Genomic DNA, 25094 nt, shown 5'->3' on the forward strand with positions numbered 1-25094 from the left:
TATCATAAATAACTAAAAAAAAAAAAAAAGAAAAGAAAAGAAAAAGGTGTCCAAGCTGAATTTAGTTGTCCACTGGAAGATTGGTGCTGCCGTTTACTGGGCTAGTGCACTAGCTAGATGAAGACTTAGTTTGTAACAAAAAGAATATTTGAGGTTTTTATGTATTTATTTCAAAAATATAATAAGCCCAAGGGCACCTGTGTGGCTCAGTCAGTTAAGTGTCCAACTTTGGATCTCAACTCAGGTCATGATCTCAGGGTCATGAAATTGAGCCCCACATTGGGCCTCACTCTGAGCATGGAGCCTGGTTAAGATTCTCTCCCTCCCTGTCCATCTGCCCTTCCCTACCCCCACTCCCACGTACACATGCATGTGTGCACATGCACACCCTGTCTCTCTCTCTAAAAAAGAAATTATATATATATATGCATATATATATGTAGTAAGCCCATGACATGTTAATATAAATAGCATATTTTAATGAAAATTACTGATCTTTTTAGCCCAAAAAATTAGTGAGAATGTGCCATTGTTTGCACAAATCACTTTAATGTCTGGCCTAATAGATGACAGCTTAGATTCATTGCTGCTTTCGCTTTCAACCTGGGATGAGATGCTATTTTGGTTGAAGCATATGAAGAGAATCCAGCCTCACACAGATAAGTAGTTGGAAAAGGAAGAAGTTCTTTGATAGCCTTTCCATTTCAGATGATTATGGATATTCTCTGATACTACACTAAAATACAGAGTGGTTGTTTCTCAAAAGTTAATTTTAATGTGTAATCTGAAAACATATCAATGATTTTTTTGTTGTTGTTCTATTAAATCTTTTGTTCTGTCTTGAACTCTGAATGGATCACTTACACATCAGGATTTAGTACATCATACATTGGTCACATAAAGGCACAATCCATTGCAGGGGGGAAATATAGTAGTCAAATTATCGAGGTAACTGCAGCAAATAATTTGTTTCTAGTTGGTAATTAATCCAGATGTCATTAACAGATACCAAAAGTGTCTATTCCACATCAAGGTAGAATGTGACCTGCCAAGGAGCATCACTGTCTATAAGCTTGAAAAGTGTTCCAGTAAGAGCATAGATAAATCCTATTAATGTAGAGCCTGTTTATTCCCAGGTGTTAGAACACAGAGGCTAGAGATTACATAGAAGTCTTAGGAAATCTGCCCTTTTAATGTAAGTGTCTTGTCCTTCTGCAGTATAATATGGTGAATGCATACCGCAGGCAAATAGCCTAACGTCTACACCTCATTTCTGCACCTGAACACGAGAATAGCCTTGTAAGGTTTTCATGAGAATAGAAAATCATACATGTCATGTGTCAAAAGAGTGCTTGGTAAATAGAAGTACTCAATATTATTGTTCTTGACGAAACAAATAGCATTAATAATAATAGTGGTATCGTTCTCTGTAGGCTTTTAGTGCTTTATTCGCCACAGTGTTTCTCTCGAGTTCATATTCCTTGATGTTTATGAGTAGTTTGGGTCCAGAAGACTGCCAAAGGGCTGGGCACACAGCTAATCACAACTCCCATTGAAAAGGTATCTGCAGATAGGTCCCTACTGGGGATCCAAGGAGCAGCCAAAGCAACGTGGGTGGGCCATGCAGGGCAAGGGAACGTGTCAACTGGGCAGCAACTCGTATATTTTGAACATTGTCAAACTTGTCGTCAGCCAGACCCCAAGTTGTCATCATAATGAAAGGAACAGGTTCAAGCAAGGTACCATCAGCTGATGCTCCAGAATTCACATCAGGGGCTTTGTGTGATTATTCTGGAGGGCATAGCCAAAGGATATACTATTCTGGTATTTTTAATGTTTTTTAAAACTCCAGCAATCCAAAGGTCATAATTTGTTGTAACGATGCTATAATTAAGTTGTGGTAAATGATAGCATTTGAAGATTTTGTAACCAGAATTGATTCATAAAATGAATACAGTCCCAGCAGTTTGTGTTAACATAATTAAATGGAAATGTAATTCTAACTGAGTTTGCTTATTAAATTGAAAATTACTGGGTTATGAGCACTCTTACAATTCTGTCAAAATTGGTGTAAGTCTAGAATTACATGAAATATCCATTAAAATAAGGCATATTTAAGGCTGTGTTGCTGGTGGCAAGTACATTTCTTAAAGCACATGCAGGCAGATAGTGTGAAAGCGTGTGCTTTTCGTTAGGCTCATGCTAACTCGTTTTCTCTTTCCTCTGCAGCCATTGGTTTAGCCCTGGTGCTAGGACAGAGCATGGCCAGGTAAGGAACATTCTAATCCAAAAGGAAGTTGCTTAGTCTCTTTCAAATATTTAACTATCTTCCTTCAAGGTAGAAGATTAGCTTTATGTGAAAAGATATAAATCCCAGCTTATTTAAAAAGAAGATTTTCCAGTACTTCACACACTGATGAAACGAATCATCCTCGGTGACCGTCAGAATGCTCCCTTACCACCACCCTCCTCAGTCACTTTCTGCCACGGAAAGACTCTGGGATTCACTTGTTCATGGGACTTCATCATTTACCTTTGTTTTTCACAAAGTTAAAGTATCAAGATGGTACATATGCTGAAAAAAAATGCATTTGTATTAGACATGAAGATCAGCCAGCAAGAGAATATTGTTATTTTTTTAAGTTTAGAAGATGGTAGTAGTTTCTTACAAGTTTATGTTATATTTTTCCATGAGGTTTTTGGTTTGTTGTTTTTTTTTTTCTTTTTTTTATTGCTCAGTATAGTATACATGGCAGCATGATGGTTAGTCGCCTTAACAAGAACTGGACATTCATTTCAGTGAACTTGACATATAAAAAAAGTTCTTTCTTTCTTTTTCCTTTGAATGTATTAGTTGTCTGTCTGCACCATGCTATGGTAATTTAGGGCTTAAACTTTTGATAGATTTAAAGCATATGCATTTTAGACTTGGCATCCTTGTTGATTTTTTTCATTATGAACTATAAAAGTCATTTTTTAAGTGGGTCAAAAATACAATATGTCAGAAATACCTTTAAATACATGAAAATGAAAGCTCACATCCACAGGGATCATTTTCTGAGAAGGGCAGGTAGATAGGTAGGTAGGGAAAAAAGGGGTTGTACTTGGTAATTGGTAACATTAATATATTCATGATATTTTATTTCTTAAGCCGAGCCACAGTTGGTTGTATATACCATCATTCCTTTTACTTATAAAAGGAAGGTGCTAAACACTTCATTATAAACTATAGTAATTTCTTAACACTCATGAGCCTAGGCAAAGAAAAATATCATGTACATTCAGTTTTAATGGTATTTTGCAAACTTACCCTTTTCCATAAGAGTGATTATCTTTAAAGATACCTCATACATTAATAATGTAATATGGACCACTATTTCTAAAGATTTGGAAAGTAACCAGACTAAGTTTCATCTGTGGTATGTTTATCTTATTATTCAGAATGTAAGAATCAGACTTTCTGCTTTCCCAAAAGGTTCATGTCTATGTGTAACGCTTACAAGAAGATCCTGCTTCTGGGTAATGTCATATCAGGATATAGATTATCCCAAAATACTATTTTTTAAAGCTCTATTTCTACCCTTTAGAAATACTAAAGTAATGTTATGTTATAAAGTTGTGTTTTAGATCACAGTATAACTGGATGCTTCCAGCCAAGCTGTCTTCCTGCAGTTAAAAATCAACTAATGCTAGTATCATATAGAGAAGAAAGTTGACCAATTCTTTTTTGTTTTTTAATTTTTAAGATCATTTTGACCAATTTTTGAATTGGCTGTTATTTAAACTTTGACACATGATTCCAGATTTCTGTCTCAAATGTAGATCATTAATTGATGAGTACAGTTGATTCTTGTTGTGGGCAGTAGCTATGTTCTTTCTCTAAAGTCCATGTGAACAGTAAAGTAGCAAATGCTGAGACACTGCTCCTCAGGAAATATAAAGTTAGGTTCTTGAGAGGTCACCGCGTTTTCATTTACTGATCATTCAATACATATTCTTGTTTGATGTATGTTTATGTTTAATGATACCTTAATATATATTACTGATTCTTAATTCCTGAAGGAAGCTTACTTAATGCCCATATTTCCGCTGGAAGGTCCCTGACAGCCTTGCACTTAGGAACACTTGACAGCACTTCAGGCTATTACTTGGGGACCATTTTAAATGATAAGAATCAAAAACAAGAACACAAAAATGGGAAAAACGCAGCACTATACAGCCTGCAAAAAAAAAAAAAAAAAAAAAAAAAAAAGGATACTTGTTTACACCATGAGAGCCAAAACAAGCAAAGCATGGACTTCCCAGGCCTCAGCTGAGAACTTGTGAAACAGCAGACCCAAATTTTTACCACCCTGCACATGTCGATGAAGGACTGCAAAAGTGTCAGAAGTATTGATCCTGGCATTACAAATAAATTTTAACAGATAGGCAAATTTGTAAATATGGAACGAATACTGAGGAATGTCTGTTCCTCTGTGTACATGTTCAAACCACACATACAGACCACTTATATTTTGAGGGAGAAAAATTTAATTCCACTCAAATCTAACTCTAGCACAGTAAACCTTGCTGAATAGATCTCAGTGCAAGTGATGAAATGCAAAATGGTGAAGAAGTGTAAAATCCTTCACTATGTTGTTGAATGAATGACTGTTAGCATGCATGATCACCTTTCATTTTTCCCATACCCACCTAGCAACATAAAGAAACGGTGACCTTAACCCCACTTTTTTTCTTGGAAAGCCCATGCCTTTCTACCTCCCCTGTCTTAGAGTTCCTCTTTCTGTTCTTTAGTGCTAAATCCCATATCCACGGACACCAGGGGTATTTCTCACTCTTGTACTACATATTCAGTAAATAATTGTTATCCATCAGCCTCTATCCATAAGGTACTCTCTAGCTTTACAGAAGAAAGTATTTAGGAAAACCACATGGTGGTGGTTGTCATCTGGGGCAGGAAGGCAATAATGATAGTAGGTTATGAAATGTTTGAGAAAACCACAGAGAGGGCAGTTACAAAGGCCTCAAAAGAGAAATAAAGCCAGTTCAGAAGTGGAAGGAAGAAGAAAGCTATACGAAGATTTTTTTTTTTTTCTGGTCTTACTGAATTCTAATTTTTCCTCTTTGAACATCAAATGGTTTGACATTTTGACCAAATTTATAAGTATCTTAAGGTGTCATAGATCACAGTTTAGATAGTACTGAGTTTTCCTTTCAGGGTGAGGACAATGAGAGCCCATGTGTGAGGAGACCTGAAACTCTTTTGTAGGCATTTGAGAAATTTCTGAGAAGTGGCCACTGACAGAAACAGTCCTAAGTGAACACCTCTGAATATCAGGTGGTAAAGACAGGATTACTGTGGAAGAATTCTTCTCTTGGCTTCTTCCCTTGTGTTATGGATTCGAAACATTTACTAATCTTGTAAAAATATTATGAAGAGCTGTAGAAATTCCCAGCTCCCTTTTCAATAGTAAGAACCATTATCCACAAGGAACACTTCTCTTCCTGATTTAACTCCGTAGATTTAAAAATTGTGAACCATTTGTAAACCTCACATTGCGCTAGGTTTTGTGTTTATGAAGTTTAATGTAATTCTTATGTGAGTCATTTTTTAATATACATCTGCAGGTCACTAATCAGGGAATTGTGTCTCCATCTGGCCTAAGTCCAGCAATCTGAAAGTTGGAAGGTAAGAAGCACTTCGCACCATATTCAGAAGTTCTGTTATTAATCAGAATTGACATGGTTGAGTCAGAATCCTGAAAGTTGACCTCACTTGTGACACGGATAGTAGGCCAAGGAATGAGACGAATTATCAGTAAGAAGAGTGAGGAATTTCTCAAAACCTGATAAGCTACTCTTGCTTCTTAGAGCAGAGCTCAAGAACCCTTGTGTCTTTGACCATGAACTCATGACCTGATTCGGCCCCCTACCCCACCCCAACCCTGCCGTCCTTTTTATTGTCCTTTGGGCCATAGCAGAAATGTGTTGAGAATCTTTCAAATACAAATATATGTTTTCTATTCTAATAACATTCTGGATTAATTTTTTTTCATCTTTGCCCCTTACAAGGCCTAGCCTCCCATGTTAACGTACTGGATTCATGACCTTAGATCTGAGTTTGTATTCTTTTTAATCTGGGTTTGATTTTTGATTTGCAAAGGTGCACCTAGATTTATACTTTTATTGATAAAGTGAGAAAATTTATGATGGCTTTTTAATATAAAAGCATTGCATTTCATCATTCAGGTATTTGTCTCCTTTTATACATAAAGTCCATCAAAACTGTAAATTTGAGGAAGAGAAGAAATTCTCATATGAATCTCATAGAAGGAGCTCTAACAAAGTTCAGAGAAGCTGCTGTCTCATTTAAGTTGATCCAAATGGTGGCCTCTCTGAGAACTATTCAGATCTCTAAGTAGGTAGAGCCTAATATTTATTTTGGTAATTATAGTTGCATTTTCAAAACTAAACTATAGAATTCTTATCTCATAAAGTTGTGTTTGGGATTTTGAGTTCTTTGCTGTAACTGTCTTAACAAACTGCAGAAACAGCGTTCACGTATCTGTCTTTTATCTTAAAATTAGAAAAGTTAGTTAACCACTACTATTAATTTCAGGTGGACGTAGAGATTTTATCATCTCACCTCTGGCTATCTGTGTCACAAATGTTGGTTTGTATATATTTTTTTAAAAGGCACTAGACTTAGAAATGCCAAAGTAATTAATTATTTTTATTTTCAGAAACAATTTCGTTTTCATGGTACGAAGTGTTTCTAAATTGAAACACTTTCAGATTAATGGACTTAAGATAAATGGTTGCCATTTTCTATATGTAGTAATAATGAGATAGAGCTTCAGCTACCTATCAGATACTAAATCTCACTCCCTATTTCTTTATCACATTTATTCAATCATTCATTCATTCAACAAATAGTTATTGAGCACTAAAACTGTATCAGACATTGTGCTGGACCTTGGAGCAAGTAGAATGAATAATTGAAGCAAAGGGCCAAAGGTGAGCAAGAATGTGGTACACACCCCAAACTAAAAAGTTCAATATGGTGGGGATATGTAATTTAGAAAGAAGGGCATTAGTGACCATTACCAGAGGGAGGGGTGGGTGTAAGGATGGTGAAATAGGCGCAGAGGAATAACAGTGGAATTATCACGATGAGCACTAAGTAATGTATAGAATTGCCTAATCACTATTTTATACACCTGAAACTAATATAGCTTGCATGTTAACTTTACTGGGATTAAAGTTTTTGAAAAAGAAGAAGAGGAAGTAGGAAAGTTAGTTAGGTTGGGGATAGGAGGAAGCATAATAAATTAAGAGTTTAGAAATGTAATCAAATTATGAAGGGCCATGAAAGCCTTGTACAAGATTTGAGGGTTTCTCTGCAGAGAGTAATGGAACCAGATCTAATTTTAGAATTACTGGCGGCAGTGTGGAGAATAGACTGGGTAGGAGTGAGTCTGGAGGCAGGGAGGCCATTGCAAGTAAGAGCAAATGATGGTGTCGACCAGGATGGATTGTAGTAGTGGGGAAAGAACGAAGTAGCTATGCAGGAGAAATTAAGGTACACTTACTTAATTAAGACAGTCCTGGAAAAATACAGGACCTAACCACATCCTTGATGATCTAATTAAGTTCTATTCTCCCTCAAAGATGACCAAATGACACTAATAATTGATTCCAAATAATGTCATTAAATACTTTAAAGCAGTTTTTTATCAAAAGGTATTGTTACTGGTAAGACAATACCCACTGACAACCAGGTTCATTAACTATTATCATAATTGTAGTATTTGAACCATTTTGCTCTCCACTCCTTATGTTTTGGTGTTAGTGCTAAGCATTTTCTATGATTTATCTTGTTTAACACTCACAACAACCCTACCAGTGGATAATATTATCTCCATTTTACAGATGGACATGTGGGTTAAATACTTTGCCTAAGACTATCCAGTTTGTGAATGGCAAATCTGTTATTAAAACCTAGTAACTTGGGCAGCCCCGGTGGTGCAGCGGTTTAGAGCTGCCTTCAGCCCAGGGTGTGATCCTGGAGACCCGGGATCAAGTCCCACATCAGGCTCCCTGCATGGAGCCTGCTTCTCCCTCTGCCTGTGTCTCTGCCCCCCCCCCCCCCCCGTGTCTTTCATGAATAAATGAGTAAAATCTTAAAAAAAAAAAAAAAACCTAGTAACTTGTCAGTTCCTGGCACAGCTGGGGTTAGAACCTACATCTATCCTGCATTATTACTTTTAAGATTTCTATTTTTTTTAAAGTTAATTTCTAAAAACTGTGCAACTTCTTTTTGGCCCAGTCTTGTGTATAATTATATTTCTGCATAAATAAGATAAGCTACAGTTTGAGCGAACACATAGTTTAGAGTATTGACTACTCGGGGTTTTTTTCTTTCCAATTAGTTAGGGTAAAGCAAGTGTGAAAGCAAGTGGATGGTGAGGCATTTTGAGGAAGTGATCAAATATATATACATACTTTCTAATTATATATTTCCAAGCCAATAATTTCATTGAAAACGAATGTTTTAAGTGTGTTCCCTTACCATGTTAGGCCAGAAGATACAGAGAAAATATTAGATCTTTTATGTCAGCATAAATGACAGTCTCAGAAAATTCACAGCTGAATGCAATGGTAGAGGCCATTGACAAGAGAGGTTATATTACTTACCCAAGACTACTCCAGAGAACTAGGATCATAAGTGAGTTCTACACCTTCCAGCTCTGGGCTGTATTTTAAGTGACTATAAGAGCAGTTTCACTGTCAGGACAGCGCTGGATTGCCAACGCTTAAAAACAGTTTTAGTAGCAGTGGCATCTCCAGCAAGAGTAGTGGTCTTTGTTTTGAGACAAACCAGTAGGGGGAAAAAAAGTGAACAGAAGTGCACAAATGGTGTCCCTTTGAGTGAGAAGAACACACTCTTCTACTTACAAAATAATGTAATGAAAATATTTTTGTTTCTACAACTTTGTCTTAACACTTTGTATAGCATCAGCTTCTGAGAGATAACCGAGCTGAAAGAGGACACAAGAAAAACTGTTCTGTGAAAACAGCCAGCAGGTAAGCAATTCAAAACCACTTTTAATTCTGCTCATTAAGTCATTGCCTTTTCTTTCCCCCACACCAGTATGAATGGATGAGTTAGAGTTGAGTTGCCTTTGAAGTTGCCTTCTGAAGAGCCAGTTTGAAATATTTTACACATCGTTTATTAGAATCTGTTTCAGGATTACTAGTAATGAGAAATACCATTTTATTTCCATTTTGAAGAAGCTGGTGAAAAATAAAGAATGAATTTTAAAAAGAAAATTTCTGTTTCTCATAACAAATGAATACTAGATCAAGATTTAGAATAATCATTTTAGCTTTTAATTTAAAAAAGTAGAATTAATCTTTCTTCCCCAAACTTAGATGGTACTTAGACCTTATGAGAGAGCAACATGTATATTTATTCTAATAAGATAGAAATTAATCTTTAGAAAATATACTCTTCTTAAGACGCGCTTCTAGGTTCTTACTCATTTTATATTGCCAGAAATGTTATTTTTTTTCCTTTAACAGAAAGAATTTGCCTTAGTTGTTTTAGACATATATTTTCAAATGTTGCATGTGGTGTTTCTGAAGACTTGACTTTTATTTAGATGAAAATGGCCATCACAATATTGATCAGAATGACCACCCTGAGATTTATACTTACTCAATTTTTAACAAGACAACTGACCTCAGACCCTCAGACCACTGCATCCCATTGCTTCCCATTGCTACTGTACCAGTCGCTGTGTTTAACCTTCCCAAGCAAGCAGTATTGCTTTAAGGTACAATGTTGGACAACTTAACCTCAACTGAGAATCCACTCGATAGCTGAAGAACCTAATGTAAATCCTATCTATGCAGCCTAGTTTAGACAATAAAAAGCTGTCACACATATAAGTCGACCCTCAATGATAGTCAACATAAAACCAATATATTTACTCCTAAGAATGGCAGCTTCTAAAATTAGAGCAATCATCTGTACAAAATGTGTACAGATTATAAATATGGATGAAGGGCACCTGGGTGGCTCAGTCGGTTAAGTGTCTGCCTTTGGCTCAGGTCATGATCCCAGGGTCCTGGGATCAAGTCCCATGTTGGGCTCTGTGTTCCACAGGGAGCCTGCTTCTCCCTCTGCTTCTGCCTCTCTCTATCTCTCTCTCTCTTTCATGAATAAAATAAAAATAAAATATTTGAAAATAATTATGGAGGAAATATTTATAGAAATAAAATGAACAAGCAACAGATTGCTATTGGAATTAATCAGGCAAAATTGAATAAAAATCATATAATTGTTTAAAATGAGAAATATGGGCAGCCCCGGTGGCCCAGTGGTTTGGCACCTGCCTTCGGCCCAGGGCGTGATCCTGGAGACCCGGGATTGAGTCCCACATCGGGCTTTCTGCATGGAGCCTGCTTTTCCCTCTGCTTGTGTCTCTGCATCTCTCTCTCTCTCTCTTTCTCTCTCTCTCTGTCTTTCTCATGAATAAATAAATAAAATCTTTAGAAAATAAATAAAATGAGAAATATGATTGTTAAGAGATAATTCATGAAATGAAGATATATCAAAAAAGTAGACCAGAATATAGCATAAAAATACAAGGAGATGGAAAAATGTCTAAGATATATTTAATCAGAGTCTTTGATAAGGGATATAGAAGGGCTAAAAAAAAAATATATTTAATGAGTGTTGGTTACACATTCCCAAAGCTGATTAAAGTTATAAATTCATAGATACACATACAGAAAGCACAGTGAATACTAAGTAGAATAAATAAAAAGAAATCCACACCTAGTAGTATAGTGTAGTACACCAAAAACAAGAGAAGATCTCAAAAGAATACAGAAAGAAAGGACAAACTGTCTGCAAAGGCATGATAGCTATATATCAAATTTCTCCATGGCAACAAGGAAACCAGAACACAGTAGACTCATCTCCAGATTTCTAGGTGAACATACATTGACAACCTAGAACTGGGCATCTAGAAAAATATCTTTCCTGTATGAAGGTGAACTAAACACATTTTCAGATTTTCAAAAACTAAGAACATTTACTATCAACAAATGTTGATTAGAACAATATTTAAAGGATGGGTTTCCAAAAACTGATCTCCCAAGAAAAATCTGAGATTCAAGAATCAATGCAGAGCAAATAAACTGATTAAGATCTGGGTAAATATCAACAACCATTGTTTATATGAAGTGATAATTGTGATTCATAGGACTTTTCAAAAGACAATCTAAAAGAGTGGACAACAATAGCAGGTTAAATTGGCAGGAAGCAGAAGAGTTGTGTAGCCATAGGATGAGGGCCAGGGAAGAGCTGGAGGCAGGGGTTCCCAAGGGACATAAAGAAACTATTGGGGTAATTGCTATCTTCATTATCTTGAGTGTGATGATGGTTTCACATGTATATATGTCAAAACTTATCAAATTAACTGTGCATTTAACTGTGCATTTTGCTTATGTCAGCTACACCTCAATAAAGATCTTCTTAAATTTTTTTAAATAAAATCCTCCTTGGATTTCCATATCATTACAAGTAAAAGCCAAAGTCTTTATGTTGGCCTGCAAGGCCATCTGTGATCTGGCCCAGACCTTTTTGCTTCCTCCTTGATATCTTCTCCCACTTTCTCATTCACCCACTCCGGCACAGTGGCCTCTGTCCTATTCCCCCAGCACACTGACCCCACTCACATCTCAGGGCCTTTGCACGGGCTGTTCCCTCTGCCTGCAACTATCTTTATGGCTTGCTCCCCATTTCCTTCAAGTCTCTGCTCAATGTAAAAAAGTGCTCACTCTCCACCCAAACCATCAGACTCTACTTGATCTGTCTTCCTGATTGGCCCTCTTACCCCCTCCCTTTAAGCTTCATGAGAGGAGGGTCTTTGCTTTACTCACTGGTATATCCCCAGTACCAAAAACAACACCTGATACATGGGCAAGAAGTATTCATTACATAAAGTATTTGTAGAATGCACTCAAAATTGCTTCTGGGTCAGTAAAGTGCTCTGATTGAGTCCTTGTGGGGGTTTCTTCAGTTAGAATGCCTGACTCTACTCCCCATTTCACCACTTAGAGCTGGGTGATCTTGGGCAAAATACTTAACTTCTCTGTCCCTCAGTTTACTTATCTATGAAATAGGGAAAATGGCCATACCTACTTCATAACACTGTTGTCAGATGTAGATGAATTAGTGCCTATAAATTCCTATAAAGCATTTAAAATGGAGGAGCTCAAATTCTGAATCAAGTATGTTATTTCAGGTATGGTATTGTTAGTCCCACGTGTGTGTTTTCTAAGCATTTTTCAATTTTATTTTTTTATCATTTTTTCTTGTACCTAGTTTAGAATGTTATATCATTCTGTAAGACTTATGACAAAGTACAACAGGCCTCAGTCCTATCCTTCCCCATTCCCCAATTTCACCAGCCAGAGGAAACTACTTTCAACCATTTTATCCATTTCTTCTAGTATCAACCTAAATTACATGCTTATATCACTCTTTCTTGAAGTTCTTAGTTTGGTGTTACTATTGACTTCCTGCTGTGTGTCCTACACACACACACACACACACACACACACACACACACACACACATCCTATATCTGCATTTCTCTCTTTCTCTCTAGTAGCTATATCATAATCGTCAGACCAAATCAATATTCATTGTTTGCATTAATGTGATTATGTATGTAAATATTATTCATAGATGTATCACTTTCCCGTTGTCATGGAGATAACTGTCTTGTTTTTCATTTGCTTTGTTTTCTGTGTGCCTCACCCCCGTTCATCAACCACCTCTACGCAGAAGTGTAGTTCCTCTCAATTCTTTCTTTGGGTGGCATCCCTCTTGGAGCTGTCCGCCCCTCAGATCCATTCTCAACTGTTTGCCGTCTGGACCTGCGACACAGCTGATGTCCTGTGATCTCTCTCTTGATTTTCTTCCTGGGGATGTCCTTCATCTCTCCTACATGGGATTTCCTATTTTCTGGATCCCACACCATTATTTTTCCTAAGCTTTCTGAGAAAGAGAACAGTTGCACTTTGCATGTCTGAAAATCTGTTTATTCTAGTCTTACACTGATTGCTTCAGCTGGGGATGGAATTCTGGTTTGGGAGCCATTTTGCCTCAGGATCTTGAAAGCATTACTCCCAGGCCTGGAGTTCTCTGTGATGTCCATTTCCTCTGCTCTCTTAGGATTGGGATGTTTGGAGTGCCTTCCAGTGATCCTCCAATTTTTCTTAATGTCTCTTTTATATATTGTTGTCTTCAAAGATTTCTGGGCAATGTAATCAATGTGATGCCCCAAACCTTTCATCGATCAAAAAATACTCTTACACTTTTCATTTCCAAGAGCTCGCCTTGTGTCTTTGAACATTCCTTTCGTATATCCTCTGTGTCTTGTTTTGTGGATGTAGTTTATTTTCTTGTGTCTCTAAGGGTAACATTTGTGTTAGGCACAGGGCAATCCGTGAAGGAGAAATAAGCACAAGGAGAGAAAGACTTACTCGCCTTTAATTTTTGTTTTAAGTTTTATTAAGTGCAAGACAAAAATTCTTCACCCTCCTTATTTACATGTATTTTTTTCCATGTTGCTTTCTTGAAAGCCATTTTCTTTCTAATATTTGTAATATTGCCTTGACTTTTCTTACCCCTTTTGGATGAGTGACTGCACTTCCCTTTCTCAACTTGTAGAAAATATAAAGGTTAGAGAAGAGAACTGTAATGCCTTAAATCAATACATTTTGGGATCATTTATTCCCAAACCATACCAGGCAGGTAAGAAAAGATAAATGCACAAGTGGTCTGCCATTAATGACTCAGAGTCAAGACTCCGACCTGCATGGCCACAGCGTGCTCTTCAGGTAGGCATCCCCGACCCCCCACCCCCCACCCCCTCAGAGCTCTGCCTGGATACAGGTGGCCCAGTCGTGGCTCTAGCCTGTGGAGGGTAGTACCTCTCACCCTCAGATCTGCAGAGGGATTTTCAGGACCTGCGAAGATGGGTTTCTTATTTACCAAGGCCACTAACAATAATCCAGCTGGGTGGTTTTCTAGATATCCAATTTAGGGCATTTCTCTCTCCTGCCCACATTCACTTCCACATTCATCTAGGCTCTTTCCATTAATGGACGATGGTGAGTGCAGGGGAATTGTGTCTTTTTCAACTCTGAGACTGTTTTATGTCTAACAGTACGGAAGAGGTGACAACCTATGAGTCTCCTTTAAACAAACAGCCTACTTTGATCATTTCAGCCTGTTCTCCCGGGAAGCTCTATCTCATCAACATCGGACTCTGGTTTTCATAGAATCCTGTGCTTCCTCCTCCAAAAGGACAGTGTTCCTTTGGATTTCTTACCTGGCTTCTCACTCCTTGCACATCGCCCTGTGCTCCAGGAGCCAACAATAGTGCCCGCATCACACGCCATCCCATCATATCCAGACAGTTGTTAATGAAATATAAATGTGTTTTATTTGTTCTTATGTTTGTTGTAAACATAATTAGCATTCTCCTTCTTCTCAGACATGATACTTAATGGGTCCTGTAATCAAACTTCCGACTGATTCTTAACATAGATGTAATGTAAACTCATTTAAACAAATTCTAATTATAAACAGAGGCACAACGTCATCCCATTGATTCAAATGATAGTCTTACCCATCTTCCTTTTAGTTTGTTGCTTCATTTTTATTCGCCGGCGGGGAGCCCTTTATCATACAGTAAATGGGCCAGAGACTGAGTGGAGTGAAAAATTTTCATCATAACCGTATCCTCTTATGTTCACTTGATGTGTTCGCCCAAGATTTTGCACTGCCAGTGCACGAAGTTGCGTGTCTCCTGTCTTGCATTCACCTGTACTGATTATTCCCATCTGATTCTTCCGTTTGACTAGTCTGAGGTTCGATTTGCCAGTCATTCTTCCATTTCTTCAGAGTTTTCTATCATTTGCTTAAATGGCATTTTGTCTTAGGAATATTGTATATTGTTTCTCATCTAATATTGAATGAGTGTCTCAGTTTGTTCATGCTGTTCTCAAATTTTATATACCTTAAAACCTTTGAAAACATAAATGAAGCTTAAGGAAATGAAGCTTAAGGAAACACAAAATTCTTTCAAAAAACAAATGTGTGAAAGTGCAAATAATTGTATAAAAACCACTGCTTATTACCTGTCACTGTCAATATTTAATAATTAACAGACATAGTTTTTGAGTGGCCATTGCATGCAAGAGATTATTAGCCAAAATGAAATACCTACACACACATTCACACTCACTAACACACTCAGCTAACCATTGGGGCAACGCATCCAAGTGTTTTATAGAAAACCTGACATCTAGATTTATTTCTTCAACCTTTATCTTTCTCCTAAATTCCATATTTGAATCCAGACCTTCCCCTTTTTATTTCAGTAGTCAAATACAATTGTATACTTCTCAGAGTTAGAAAGTTCTTTTTCTTTGCCTTCACCTCATTCAAAACTCCAATTAGATAATTTCATATTATGTCTTGTGTCATAACCTTTGGTTAGTACCAGAAAGTTCAATATAGCCTACTAAATTGAAAGTCAGTAAAACATGCATTAAGTGATGCCTAATACTAAGTCATGAACCATTCTTGAAAATGTCTTGCTTTTTTAAATACTTCTTTATGTTTATGATTGTCATAATTATTCTAAAAATGCATACAAAAGGATGGTTTGACAAAAATTGGAAGCAATTTTATTGGATTGTTTAGATCATGTTATGCCTTTCCTTTCAGGTCTGGTATCTTGTGTGTGTGTGTGTGTGTGTGTGTGTGTGTTCCTTTACTTACATGATTTTTGTCACTTACTCTTATGAGGCACAAAGGCTAAATCATCTAACTAATATATAATTTGAAATTAAGCAAGAACATTTCTATTGTTGATATTATCAAATTTTACTTAGTATCTTAAAATATCTTTTAAAAACTGTGTTAATTCACTTTTACTTAGTTTTTAGTAACATTGCATTTCTCATTTACTCAGCATCAAATAATTTGATAATCCCTGGATAATATGTGTTCTATTTCTTAATTTAGTGATTAATACCGAGGAGGAAGAAATGAACCTTTATTTTCCTGTCATCTTGCCTGATTAGCAAAGAGTCTCCTAAAATGAAAAAATGACAATAGATTCCATAAGAGAATCAAAACAGAATCCCATCACATTCACACACACACACATTTATGTCAGCCTTTTTCTTTCTTTTTTTTTTTTTTAAATGATGTTATTTATTCATTCATGAGAGACAGAGAGACAGAGAGAGAGAGAGAGAGAGGCAGAGACACAGGCAGAGGAAGAAGCAGGCTCCATGCAGGGAGCCCAATGCGGGACTCCATCCCAGGTCTCCAGGATCAGGCCCTGGGCTGAAGGCAGCGCTAAACTGCTGAGCCACCCAGGCTGCCCCAAAGTCAGCTTTTTTTCCATCAGGTCTTCTAACCTTGAAAATAGAACATATTCTTTTTTATATAATGATACAGATCACTATGTTGTGTTGCAGCTGTAACAAAGAATTATGGCTGTTCTTTATTTGATCTCCTAAAGATCCAAAGATGTTCAAGGATTGGGTTTGCTTAGTCTTCCCCATAGTGTCATCTGTTATTGGAGAAGGAGATCTAATTTGCAGTGGATACAAAACTATTTGTCATTTTGCAGGTTTGCCAAAAATAAATGAAACTATTAATTACTACATTTTTGAGCAGCTGTTAATAAATTGGGACAGAATAACTGTTCATTAGAGTACTGGTTAATGACATGGACTAGATCTGTTCAGTGTTGCTTTTCACAGAAATGTATCAACAAAATTAAACGTATTAACAAAAGTGATGCTTCATGTTAATTTTTAAGATGAGAAGTTACTTACCCTATGTTAACAAATTTGGGATTTTAAAACAAATCCTCTTCTGTCATATTAAACTAATGACCCAACACCATATTTTAAAGCAACCTAGATCACATAACATTTCATGTTTTATATACTTTATGTTTATATGTCCAAAATAATGACTTGAAACTGCTCTCAAATACTAATGTTAAAAGTAAAAGGTCTAGTGCTTTGTTTTTACTTTCTAAATCTAAAATTAGCATTAAATTTCATTGTTTCAAAAAAAGTTTACCCAATCCTCCAGATAGAAAAGAGTCTTTTAGATTTTTTAATCCATTCATATGTATGCATGAATGAACACATAGAATATATTTACATATTCCCTTTAATAAAAATGTATGCATCCCATATTTGCTTAATTGGAATATATTTAATTGAATATGTGTTCTATTTTTTAAAATTTTTGAATAGCTTCTAGGTGTGGATATTTATAGTAGAATAATTAGAAAAATATCCCATATACAGCATAAAGTGATTTCTAAGGAATTAATCTGTTTTATACTATATGGTCAAATCATTGTATAAAAAAAAAAAAGGCACTATTCTCAAATTGCCAGTTTTCATGCCTCCTGTCCCTTTGGCATCTAGAAATTCTGACCTTCCTTGCCAAAATTTTAAATTGATGATTACAGAGACTTATTCAAATTGTGGCTATACTAAATAAAATTACTTAATCAGCCAATTAGAATTTTGAGAGATTGCTTTTCAGTGTATTATGAGTAACCTACACAGACCAAAAAAAAAAGGGATTTGCCATTTGGAAATAGGTAATGTTTCCAGTGTGTGGTAAATTAAAAAAGCAATCAAGTGGGATCCCTGGGTGGCGCAGTGGTTTGGTGCCTGCCTTTGGCCCAGGGCGCGATCCTGGAGACCCGGGATCGAATCCCACGTCGGGCTCCCGGTGCATGGAGCCTGCTTCTCCCTCTGCCTATGTCTCTGCCTCTCTCTCTCTTTCTCTGTGTGACTATCATAAATAAATAAAAATTAAAAAAAAAAAAAAAAAAAAGCAATCAAGTACTTCCTGGTGAAATATTCAGGACGATGTCCCCTCTTTTGTAAAATCTGGTAGATAGATTAGATATTTTCAAATAACTAAAAGTATGCACAGCCTCTCACCTCTGAACAGCAGTTGAATTTGGCCACAGTCTCTAATAATGGAGAGTAACACATGAAAGCCTTTTCAGTAAATGTGTCTTGTGGAGTCCATGTCCTTCAGACAGGTGTCTGTTTCACAGTTGGCACTTTCCAAATTGGTCCTGTGATTAAATGAGCATGGACACAAAACTAACCTTTAACTCCCAGAGATGGTTCCCCTAGGAAATGATGGTGGTCCACCTGCAGGGCCATCTATTAACAACAGCTGTATCTCCACTGCTGCCCAGGTTATAACTTCGTTATGGGTACGTTTGGGGATCTGATCATCCAATGTGTATATGTGCCAGAACACTCCCCAAAACAATAAGCCTAATTCCTAATTTATTAGTAAAAAACACTCCCCAAAACAATAAGCCTAATTCCTAATTTATTAGTAAAAGAGGTGCTGTGCAAGTTAATATTTTAAACCAGGAATATAATAAACAACAATTACTACTTGATAATTTGTACCTTACAGCCTGGAGAATAAATTCATAAATTCATCTGCCACATTGACAACACTTTGAATTTAAAAGTACTATTTTATGTCTATAGAAAAGAAATTATACCAACTCTTGAATTTTGACTACTATAGGCAGGGATTGTCCTGCAGTCCAAAACAGATACTCCATATATAAGTGATTAGAATGTTTTATGTAATATTTTATAAAAATATTCAAATATTAAACACTTAACTATTCCTTGTTGTAGTTGACTTTAATTAACTTTCCATTAGAAGGCAATTATTTTTTAAAGATAAATCAGAAAATAATGTCTCAGAGTTAGAACTATGTTTGTAAAAGAATCCACTTCTTGGGATCCCTGGGTGGCGCAGTGGTTTGGCACTTGCCTTTGGCCCGGGGCGCGATCCTGGAGACCCGGGATCGAATCCCACATCGGGCTCCCGGTGCATGGAGCCTGCTTCTCCCTCTGCCTGTGTCTCTGCCTCTCTCTCTCTCTCTCTCTCTGTGACTATCATAAATAAATAAAAATTAAAAAAAAAAAAAAAAAAAAAAAAAAGAATCCACTTCTTTATAATCAGTACTTTTCCTCATCCTTTCTCTTCAGAAATATTTTTCATCAGTCTGTACTGATTTGTTTGTATACCAAGATATTGTTGGGAATTTACGTTGTTTATTTCATATACTTCTGATCAATTCCAACTCATGCCCAATTATATTACACTAAATTAACATAATTCAACAGATGTTGATATTTAAATGTTTTCTGGCATTCAAATCTTGGACAGCTGTCTTTGAGCTTGGGGAAAAGGCAAACATTTAGAGTTAAATGCTGAACATATGCTTAAATTACTAATTAGAAAGATGGAATAAAAACTATGCATTATCCTTTCTAAGGACAATAAACCTCAGATAGGGATTTCTGTAATCTTTTTATATCAAGTTACAGTCCAGAGGCGTACTCAGACTAGAAGACATCAGACTTCATGGATAACTTAATTTAATTTCAAGTTTGATCACTTAAAAATTATGGAGAGTGTCACTAAGATTTGAAAACCTAGAATGACTTCATACTGGCAGTTTTAAGAGTTGAAAAGATGCTTTTCACTTACAATGTCAGGGTTGTAAAAGCAGTTTTTAACAATACTTAATTATGGAAAATCTATCATATGCAAAGATACGGAGAAAAATATAAAGTTAATGTGTCTCTCAAGTGGCTTGGGTAATTATCAGTGTATGGCCAACCTGGTTTCATCTATATCCCTACCTATCCCTTCCTCCAGCCCTGAAGCCCATCCAGTATATCACTTCAACTGAAATGTCATCAGTATGTTTCTCTAACAAATAATAGCCTCTTTTAAAGGAAAAGAAGCCACACTACCATCATCACAATCTATTAAAACAAAAACTTCTTATTATATATTAATACATGCAGTTGATATTCACATTTCCCCAATTATTTTGTAATGTTTTGTTTTATTTTATACATTGTTTGGATTTGGATCCAAATGAGGTCTATCTCTTATAATTGGTTGATACACATCTCTTTAAAGTTCCCTTTGATTTATAAATATCCCCTCCTGCCAGCCTTTGTTTTTTTTCCTTGAAAGTTTTCAACGGCAGAAATCAGATTGTTTGTTCTATAAAGTTTGTCACCTCTGAGGAATGCTGCTGATATTATCTACATTGTGTCATTGCCCATATTCCTTCTGTCCCTTGTGTTTCCTGTAATTGGTATTTAAATCTAGAGAATTGATTAGATTCAGGTTGTTTTGTTTTGTTTTGGCCAAGGCTGTATCTTGTACTTCTCTAGTTTCTGTGTCTCTTTCTATGATTGATTAGCCATGATGATCCCAAATTCATTCATTAAGGGTTACCAAATGGTGATATGTTAATTCTATCATTTCACTTTTGCTTACTGGTTGGATTACTTCTGTTAAAAATTTCCCCCTCTTCAACTGCTTGATTACTTTGAAGGCACAGATCATGTAGGAAACACAAGATAAATACTTGATCTCTTCCCTCAGTTATCAGTTTTCAGAATTAATTGGTTCCTTACATTTTCCAAAGGTGACCAGTGAAACTTGATTCTATTTTGTTTTTAACTCATTTATTTTAAACACATTTGATGTGTTTCAGTTTATTATTTATTATCCTAATTGATGTTGAAATTGGCCCATTTCTGGGCAATGGAAGATCATTTATATTGGTTCCTCAGTCTGTTTCTACTAGTCTTTGCTTTTCTTCCTAGCCATCTGGTATGTTTACATTTTCAAGGCTACCTTGGACCTTTCCTGGCCTAGACCAAGAATCAGCCATTTCTTTAAGAAGGGAAATAGTTTTAGAAAGTATAATCTGGATGGTAGTGATGTCATTATTTCTAGCCCTTTTTAATGAAATGAGTTAGGATCTTTTTTTTTTTTTTTTTTTTTTTTTTTTTTTTTTTTTTTTTAACATACTGGCTTATACTCATAGTCCTGGCTCAAATAAAAGCCTTCAGTGCCTTTGTACTTTCCATCATAGATTATAGTCTTTTTTCCAACATTGAAAATATTACTTCTCAGTGACACCCTAATTTACAGTTGACCCTTGAACAATATGGGGATGTGAGGGGCACCAACCCCCCTGTGCAGTCAGATTTTCTTTGATAACTTTTCACCCCCTAAAACCAACTAATAGCCTACTGGTGACCAGAAGTCTTACTGATAACATAGTCGATTAACATATTCTTTGTGTACTATATGTATTAAATACTGTATTCTTACAATAATGTAAGCTAAAGAAAAAAATGTTATTAAGAAAATCAGAAGGAAAGGGCACCTGGGTGGCTCAGTTGGTTGTGTCTGACTCTTGGTTTTGACTCAGATCATGATCTCAGAGTCATGATCTCAGGGGTTGTGAGATCCAGCCTCAAGTAGGGTTCCATGCTCAGTGCCAAGTCTGCTTGAGATTCTTTCCTCCTCCTTCTTCCTCTTCCTCTATCCATCCTCCTGCTCATGCTCTCCCTGTCTCTTAAATAAATAAAAATCATTTTAAAATTCATAAGGAAGAGGGTTCCCTGGGTGGCTCAATCAGTTAAGTGTCTGTCTTCAGCTCAGGTCATGATCTCAGGGTCCTGGGATAGAGCCCTGTATCAGCATCAGGCTCCATGCTCAGCGGGGAGCCTGCATCTCCCTCTGTCCCTCTGCCTGCTACTCCCCCTGATTGTACTCTATTTCTCTGTCAAATAAATAAATAAAATCTTTTTAAAAAATAAAGTCACTTGAAATAATTTCTAAATATAGATATACCAATGTATTATTACGTTCTTTAGTTTCATTCTAATATTCAGGAGCTGCTCTTTTAAAGTTTAATTTTGTTATATAATGACATAAAAATCATTACAGGTTCCGTAATCAAATATCCACCAAAAAATCCACCAAACAAGTCTAGCCTCTACACTGTCCCCTCAACAGGGGGTAGGTAGCTGTTCTGTTTTGTTCTATTTATGGTTTATCCTTCCATTGGCCTTTTCGCCTTTTCTTTTTTTTTTTTTTTTCTATCTTTAGGATAAGCAGATATGTCTGTCTTTCTATTTTTCCTTTCCCTTGCTCTTACTTGCACTCTGGCATAACATTTGATATTTCAGAAGACTTTTTATTTTTTCTAATAAGTACCTTAACACGAATACTTTGGACAGTAGAGGCTATTTGGTGTTGGTTCCCTACTGTGACCTGTACTTAAGTTAGCTAATAACCTCTTCTGCCCTTCTCATTCTTATCCTAAAGTATTGGATATGAAGTAAATGATACTCTGCTAATAGCTATCAGCCAGTCAGCAAACTCATTCTATTTTCCTGTATACTTTTCTTTTTAAAAAAAAAAAAGATTTTATTTATTTATTCATGAGAGACAGAGAGAGAGAGAGAGAGAGAGAGAGAGGCAGAGACACAGGCAGAGGGAGAAGCAGGCTCCATGCAGGGAGCCCGATGCGGGACTCCAGGATTACACCTTGGGCCGAAGGCAGACGCTCAACCATGGAGCCACCCAGGCGTCCCTCCTATATACTTTTCATTTCTTTCCCTTTTTTGGCAGGTTTACTCCGTGTACGTTGACTGAAGCATATAACCATTCAATCCTGTGCTGTCTTCTTAGTTTTAATTTTCATTTCAGTTCTAGTCCAGTTCATTTTGTATAAATTCTGCAAATAAATATCGTGTTAACGATCCCCATTAGATCTGATGTCAGTGCTTCTCTAGTTCTTCGTGTTTTCTTCTGGAAGGGCTCATGGGAACAGTGTTCCTTGAGTTCCTGCATGTTATTAAGGGCTTTTCCATGACCTGTACATGTAAAGGTCTCTTTGGCCAGATTTACAATCCATGGTTCATATCTTCTTTCCTTAATAAGTAGTTTGCTCCATTGTCTGTATAAAACATTGTTTTCAATGTCTGATAGAGTCTGCTTTTTTTCATGTTTAAGTGACTTGGTTTTGGCTGGGTGTTCAATGATATATTCCTTTTCTTTAAAGCCCAAGAGTTTGACTAGACTGTATTTTGGTATTAGTCATTCTAGGTGTTTTTTCCCAAGAATGAGGTATAGTAGTTGTTATTATTCTTGAAATAAATTTTAAGAATTCCTCCAGTTATACTTTTTCATATTCATTTTGTTTCATTGTTTTGATTTTGATTCAGAAATTTCTCTTACACATATATTGGATCTCCTTTGCCTATCTTTCGTAGCTATCGCTTATCTAATCCTTTTTCTCCATCTTATTTTTAATGTTATATATGTTGCATCCTATTTTTCATTAACTTTTCCTATTCTCTTTTATCCTATTTATTCATTCTTATATTCTAGTCTAGTTTCATTTCTGAAATGATTTTTTTTTTTTACTTTTACTTCTAATTATTTCCTGGATGCTGTCATCACTCTTGGCTAGTTGTTATCGTCAGGGGTTTTGGGCTATGCTACATGTTATTATATAGATTCAAAAACAACAGTGCCACTGCTACCATACTCCCAGAATATTCTGATTATGATTTTTTTCTTAGAATTACAGGATTCCAGGGATCCCTGGGTGGCGCAGCAGTTTGGCGCCTGCCTTTGGCCCAGGGCGCGATCCTGGAGACCCGGGATCGAATCCCACATCAGGCTCCCAGTGCATGGAGCCTGCTTCTCCCTCCGCCTGTGTCTCTGCCTCTCTTCTCTCTGTGACTATCATAAATAAATAAAAAAAAAATTTAAAAAAAAAAAAAAAAAAAAGAATTACAGGATTCCAGAACTTCTTCAATTTTTTAACATCCTTATTTATAAGTGGGGAAAAAAGTAACTGGAGTAATAGAGGTCAGGGCTGCCATTCCTCTACTGATCCATCTAGTATGTCATGATTTTCTAGTGTTTTGGCATAGTATTGTCTATGTTTTTAGGTTTTTTCTAATGAGGCACCATGCACTACTTCCACACACCTTTAAAGACTTTTTGCACCAAGTGTATAAAAGGCACTTGTCTAGGTAATACATTTGGAACCCACATACTGTGTACAGTCCTTGCTTTCCAGGATCTTATATCCTAGTCAGGAAAACCTGGGCACCCTCCATTATTCTTTTTAGTCTCTCTCTCTGGTCCCCTTCATTCATTCTCCATAACATGGCCAGAAAGACATTTGGAAAACCCAAATCTGTTTGTGTTTTCTAAAAAATTCTTAATGGCCCCTTGTGCACTGTTCATAGGTTGTAAATTATTGCAGTGAACATAGAAAACAGTATGGAAGATCCTCAAAAAATTAAAAACAGAACTACCATATGATCCTGCAATTTCACTTCTGGGAATATATCCAAAAGAAAGAAAAACATTAACTCAAAAAGATATCTGTCCCCCATATATGAATTTTTTTACAGTGGCCAAGACATGGAAACATCCTATGTGTCCATCAGTGATGAATGGATCAAGAAATTGTGTGTGTATATATATATATATATATATATATATATATATATATATATACACACACACACACACACACACAATGGATTATTTAGCCATAGGGTGAGGAGAAAAGAGCAAATCCTGCTACTATTTGAGGCAACATGGATGGACCTTAAAGGTATTATACTAATTGAAATAAGTCAGAGAGAGATAATACTTCATAGTCTTACTTAAATGTGAAATTTAAAAAGAGAAAAAAAAAAACTCATAGAAAAAGATATCACATAGTTAACCAAAGGCAGAGAGTAGGGAGGGGGAGTTGGAAGAAGGTGATGGAAAGATAACAAACTTCCAGTTGTAAGATAAGTAAGTACCAGGGAATATACAACATCACGACCACAGCTAACACAGCTATATGATTATAGGGAAGTGGTTTTTCCTTTTTTCTTTGTTTCTTTTTATTGTAACTATATGAAAAGATGAATGTTAGCTGAACCTACTGTAATCACTTCAGAATATATGTAAATCAAACCATTATTCTGTACACCTTAAACTAATATCGTTATATATGTCAGTTATTTCTCAATAAAACTAAACACACACACACACACACACACACACACACACACAC

At 36.2% G+C, this 25094-nt stretch overlaps 1 protein-coding gene across 1 annotated transcript in view; it reads left to right on the plus strand.

The window, feature by feature from the left end:
• Window positions 1-25094, plus strand: part of GPATCH2 (G-patch domain containing 2) — a 168294-nt gene that overhangs the window by 116783 nt on the left and 26417 nt on the right. Inside the window, exons 7-8 of the mRNA XM_041774135.1 lie at window positions 2230-2269; window positions 9017-9087. Of these exons, the coding sequence (XP_041630069.1) occupies window positions 2230-2269; window positions 9017-9087 (111 nt within the window). The remainder of the gene's footprint in view (window positions 1-2229; window positions 2270-9016; window positions 9088-25094) is intronic.

The sequence above is a fragment of the Vulpes lagopus genome, chromosome 11 (genome assembly GCF_018345385.1).
Source record: "Vulpes lagopus strain Blue_001 chromosome 11, ASM1834538v1, whole genome shotgun sequence".
Taxonomy (NCBI): domain Eukaryota; kingdom Metazoa; phylum Chordata; class Mammalia; order Carnivora; family Canidae; genus Vulpes; species Vulpes lagopus.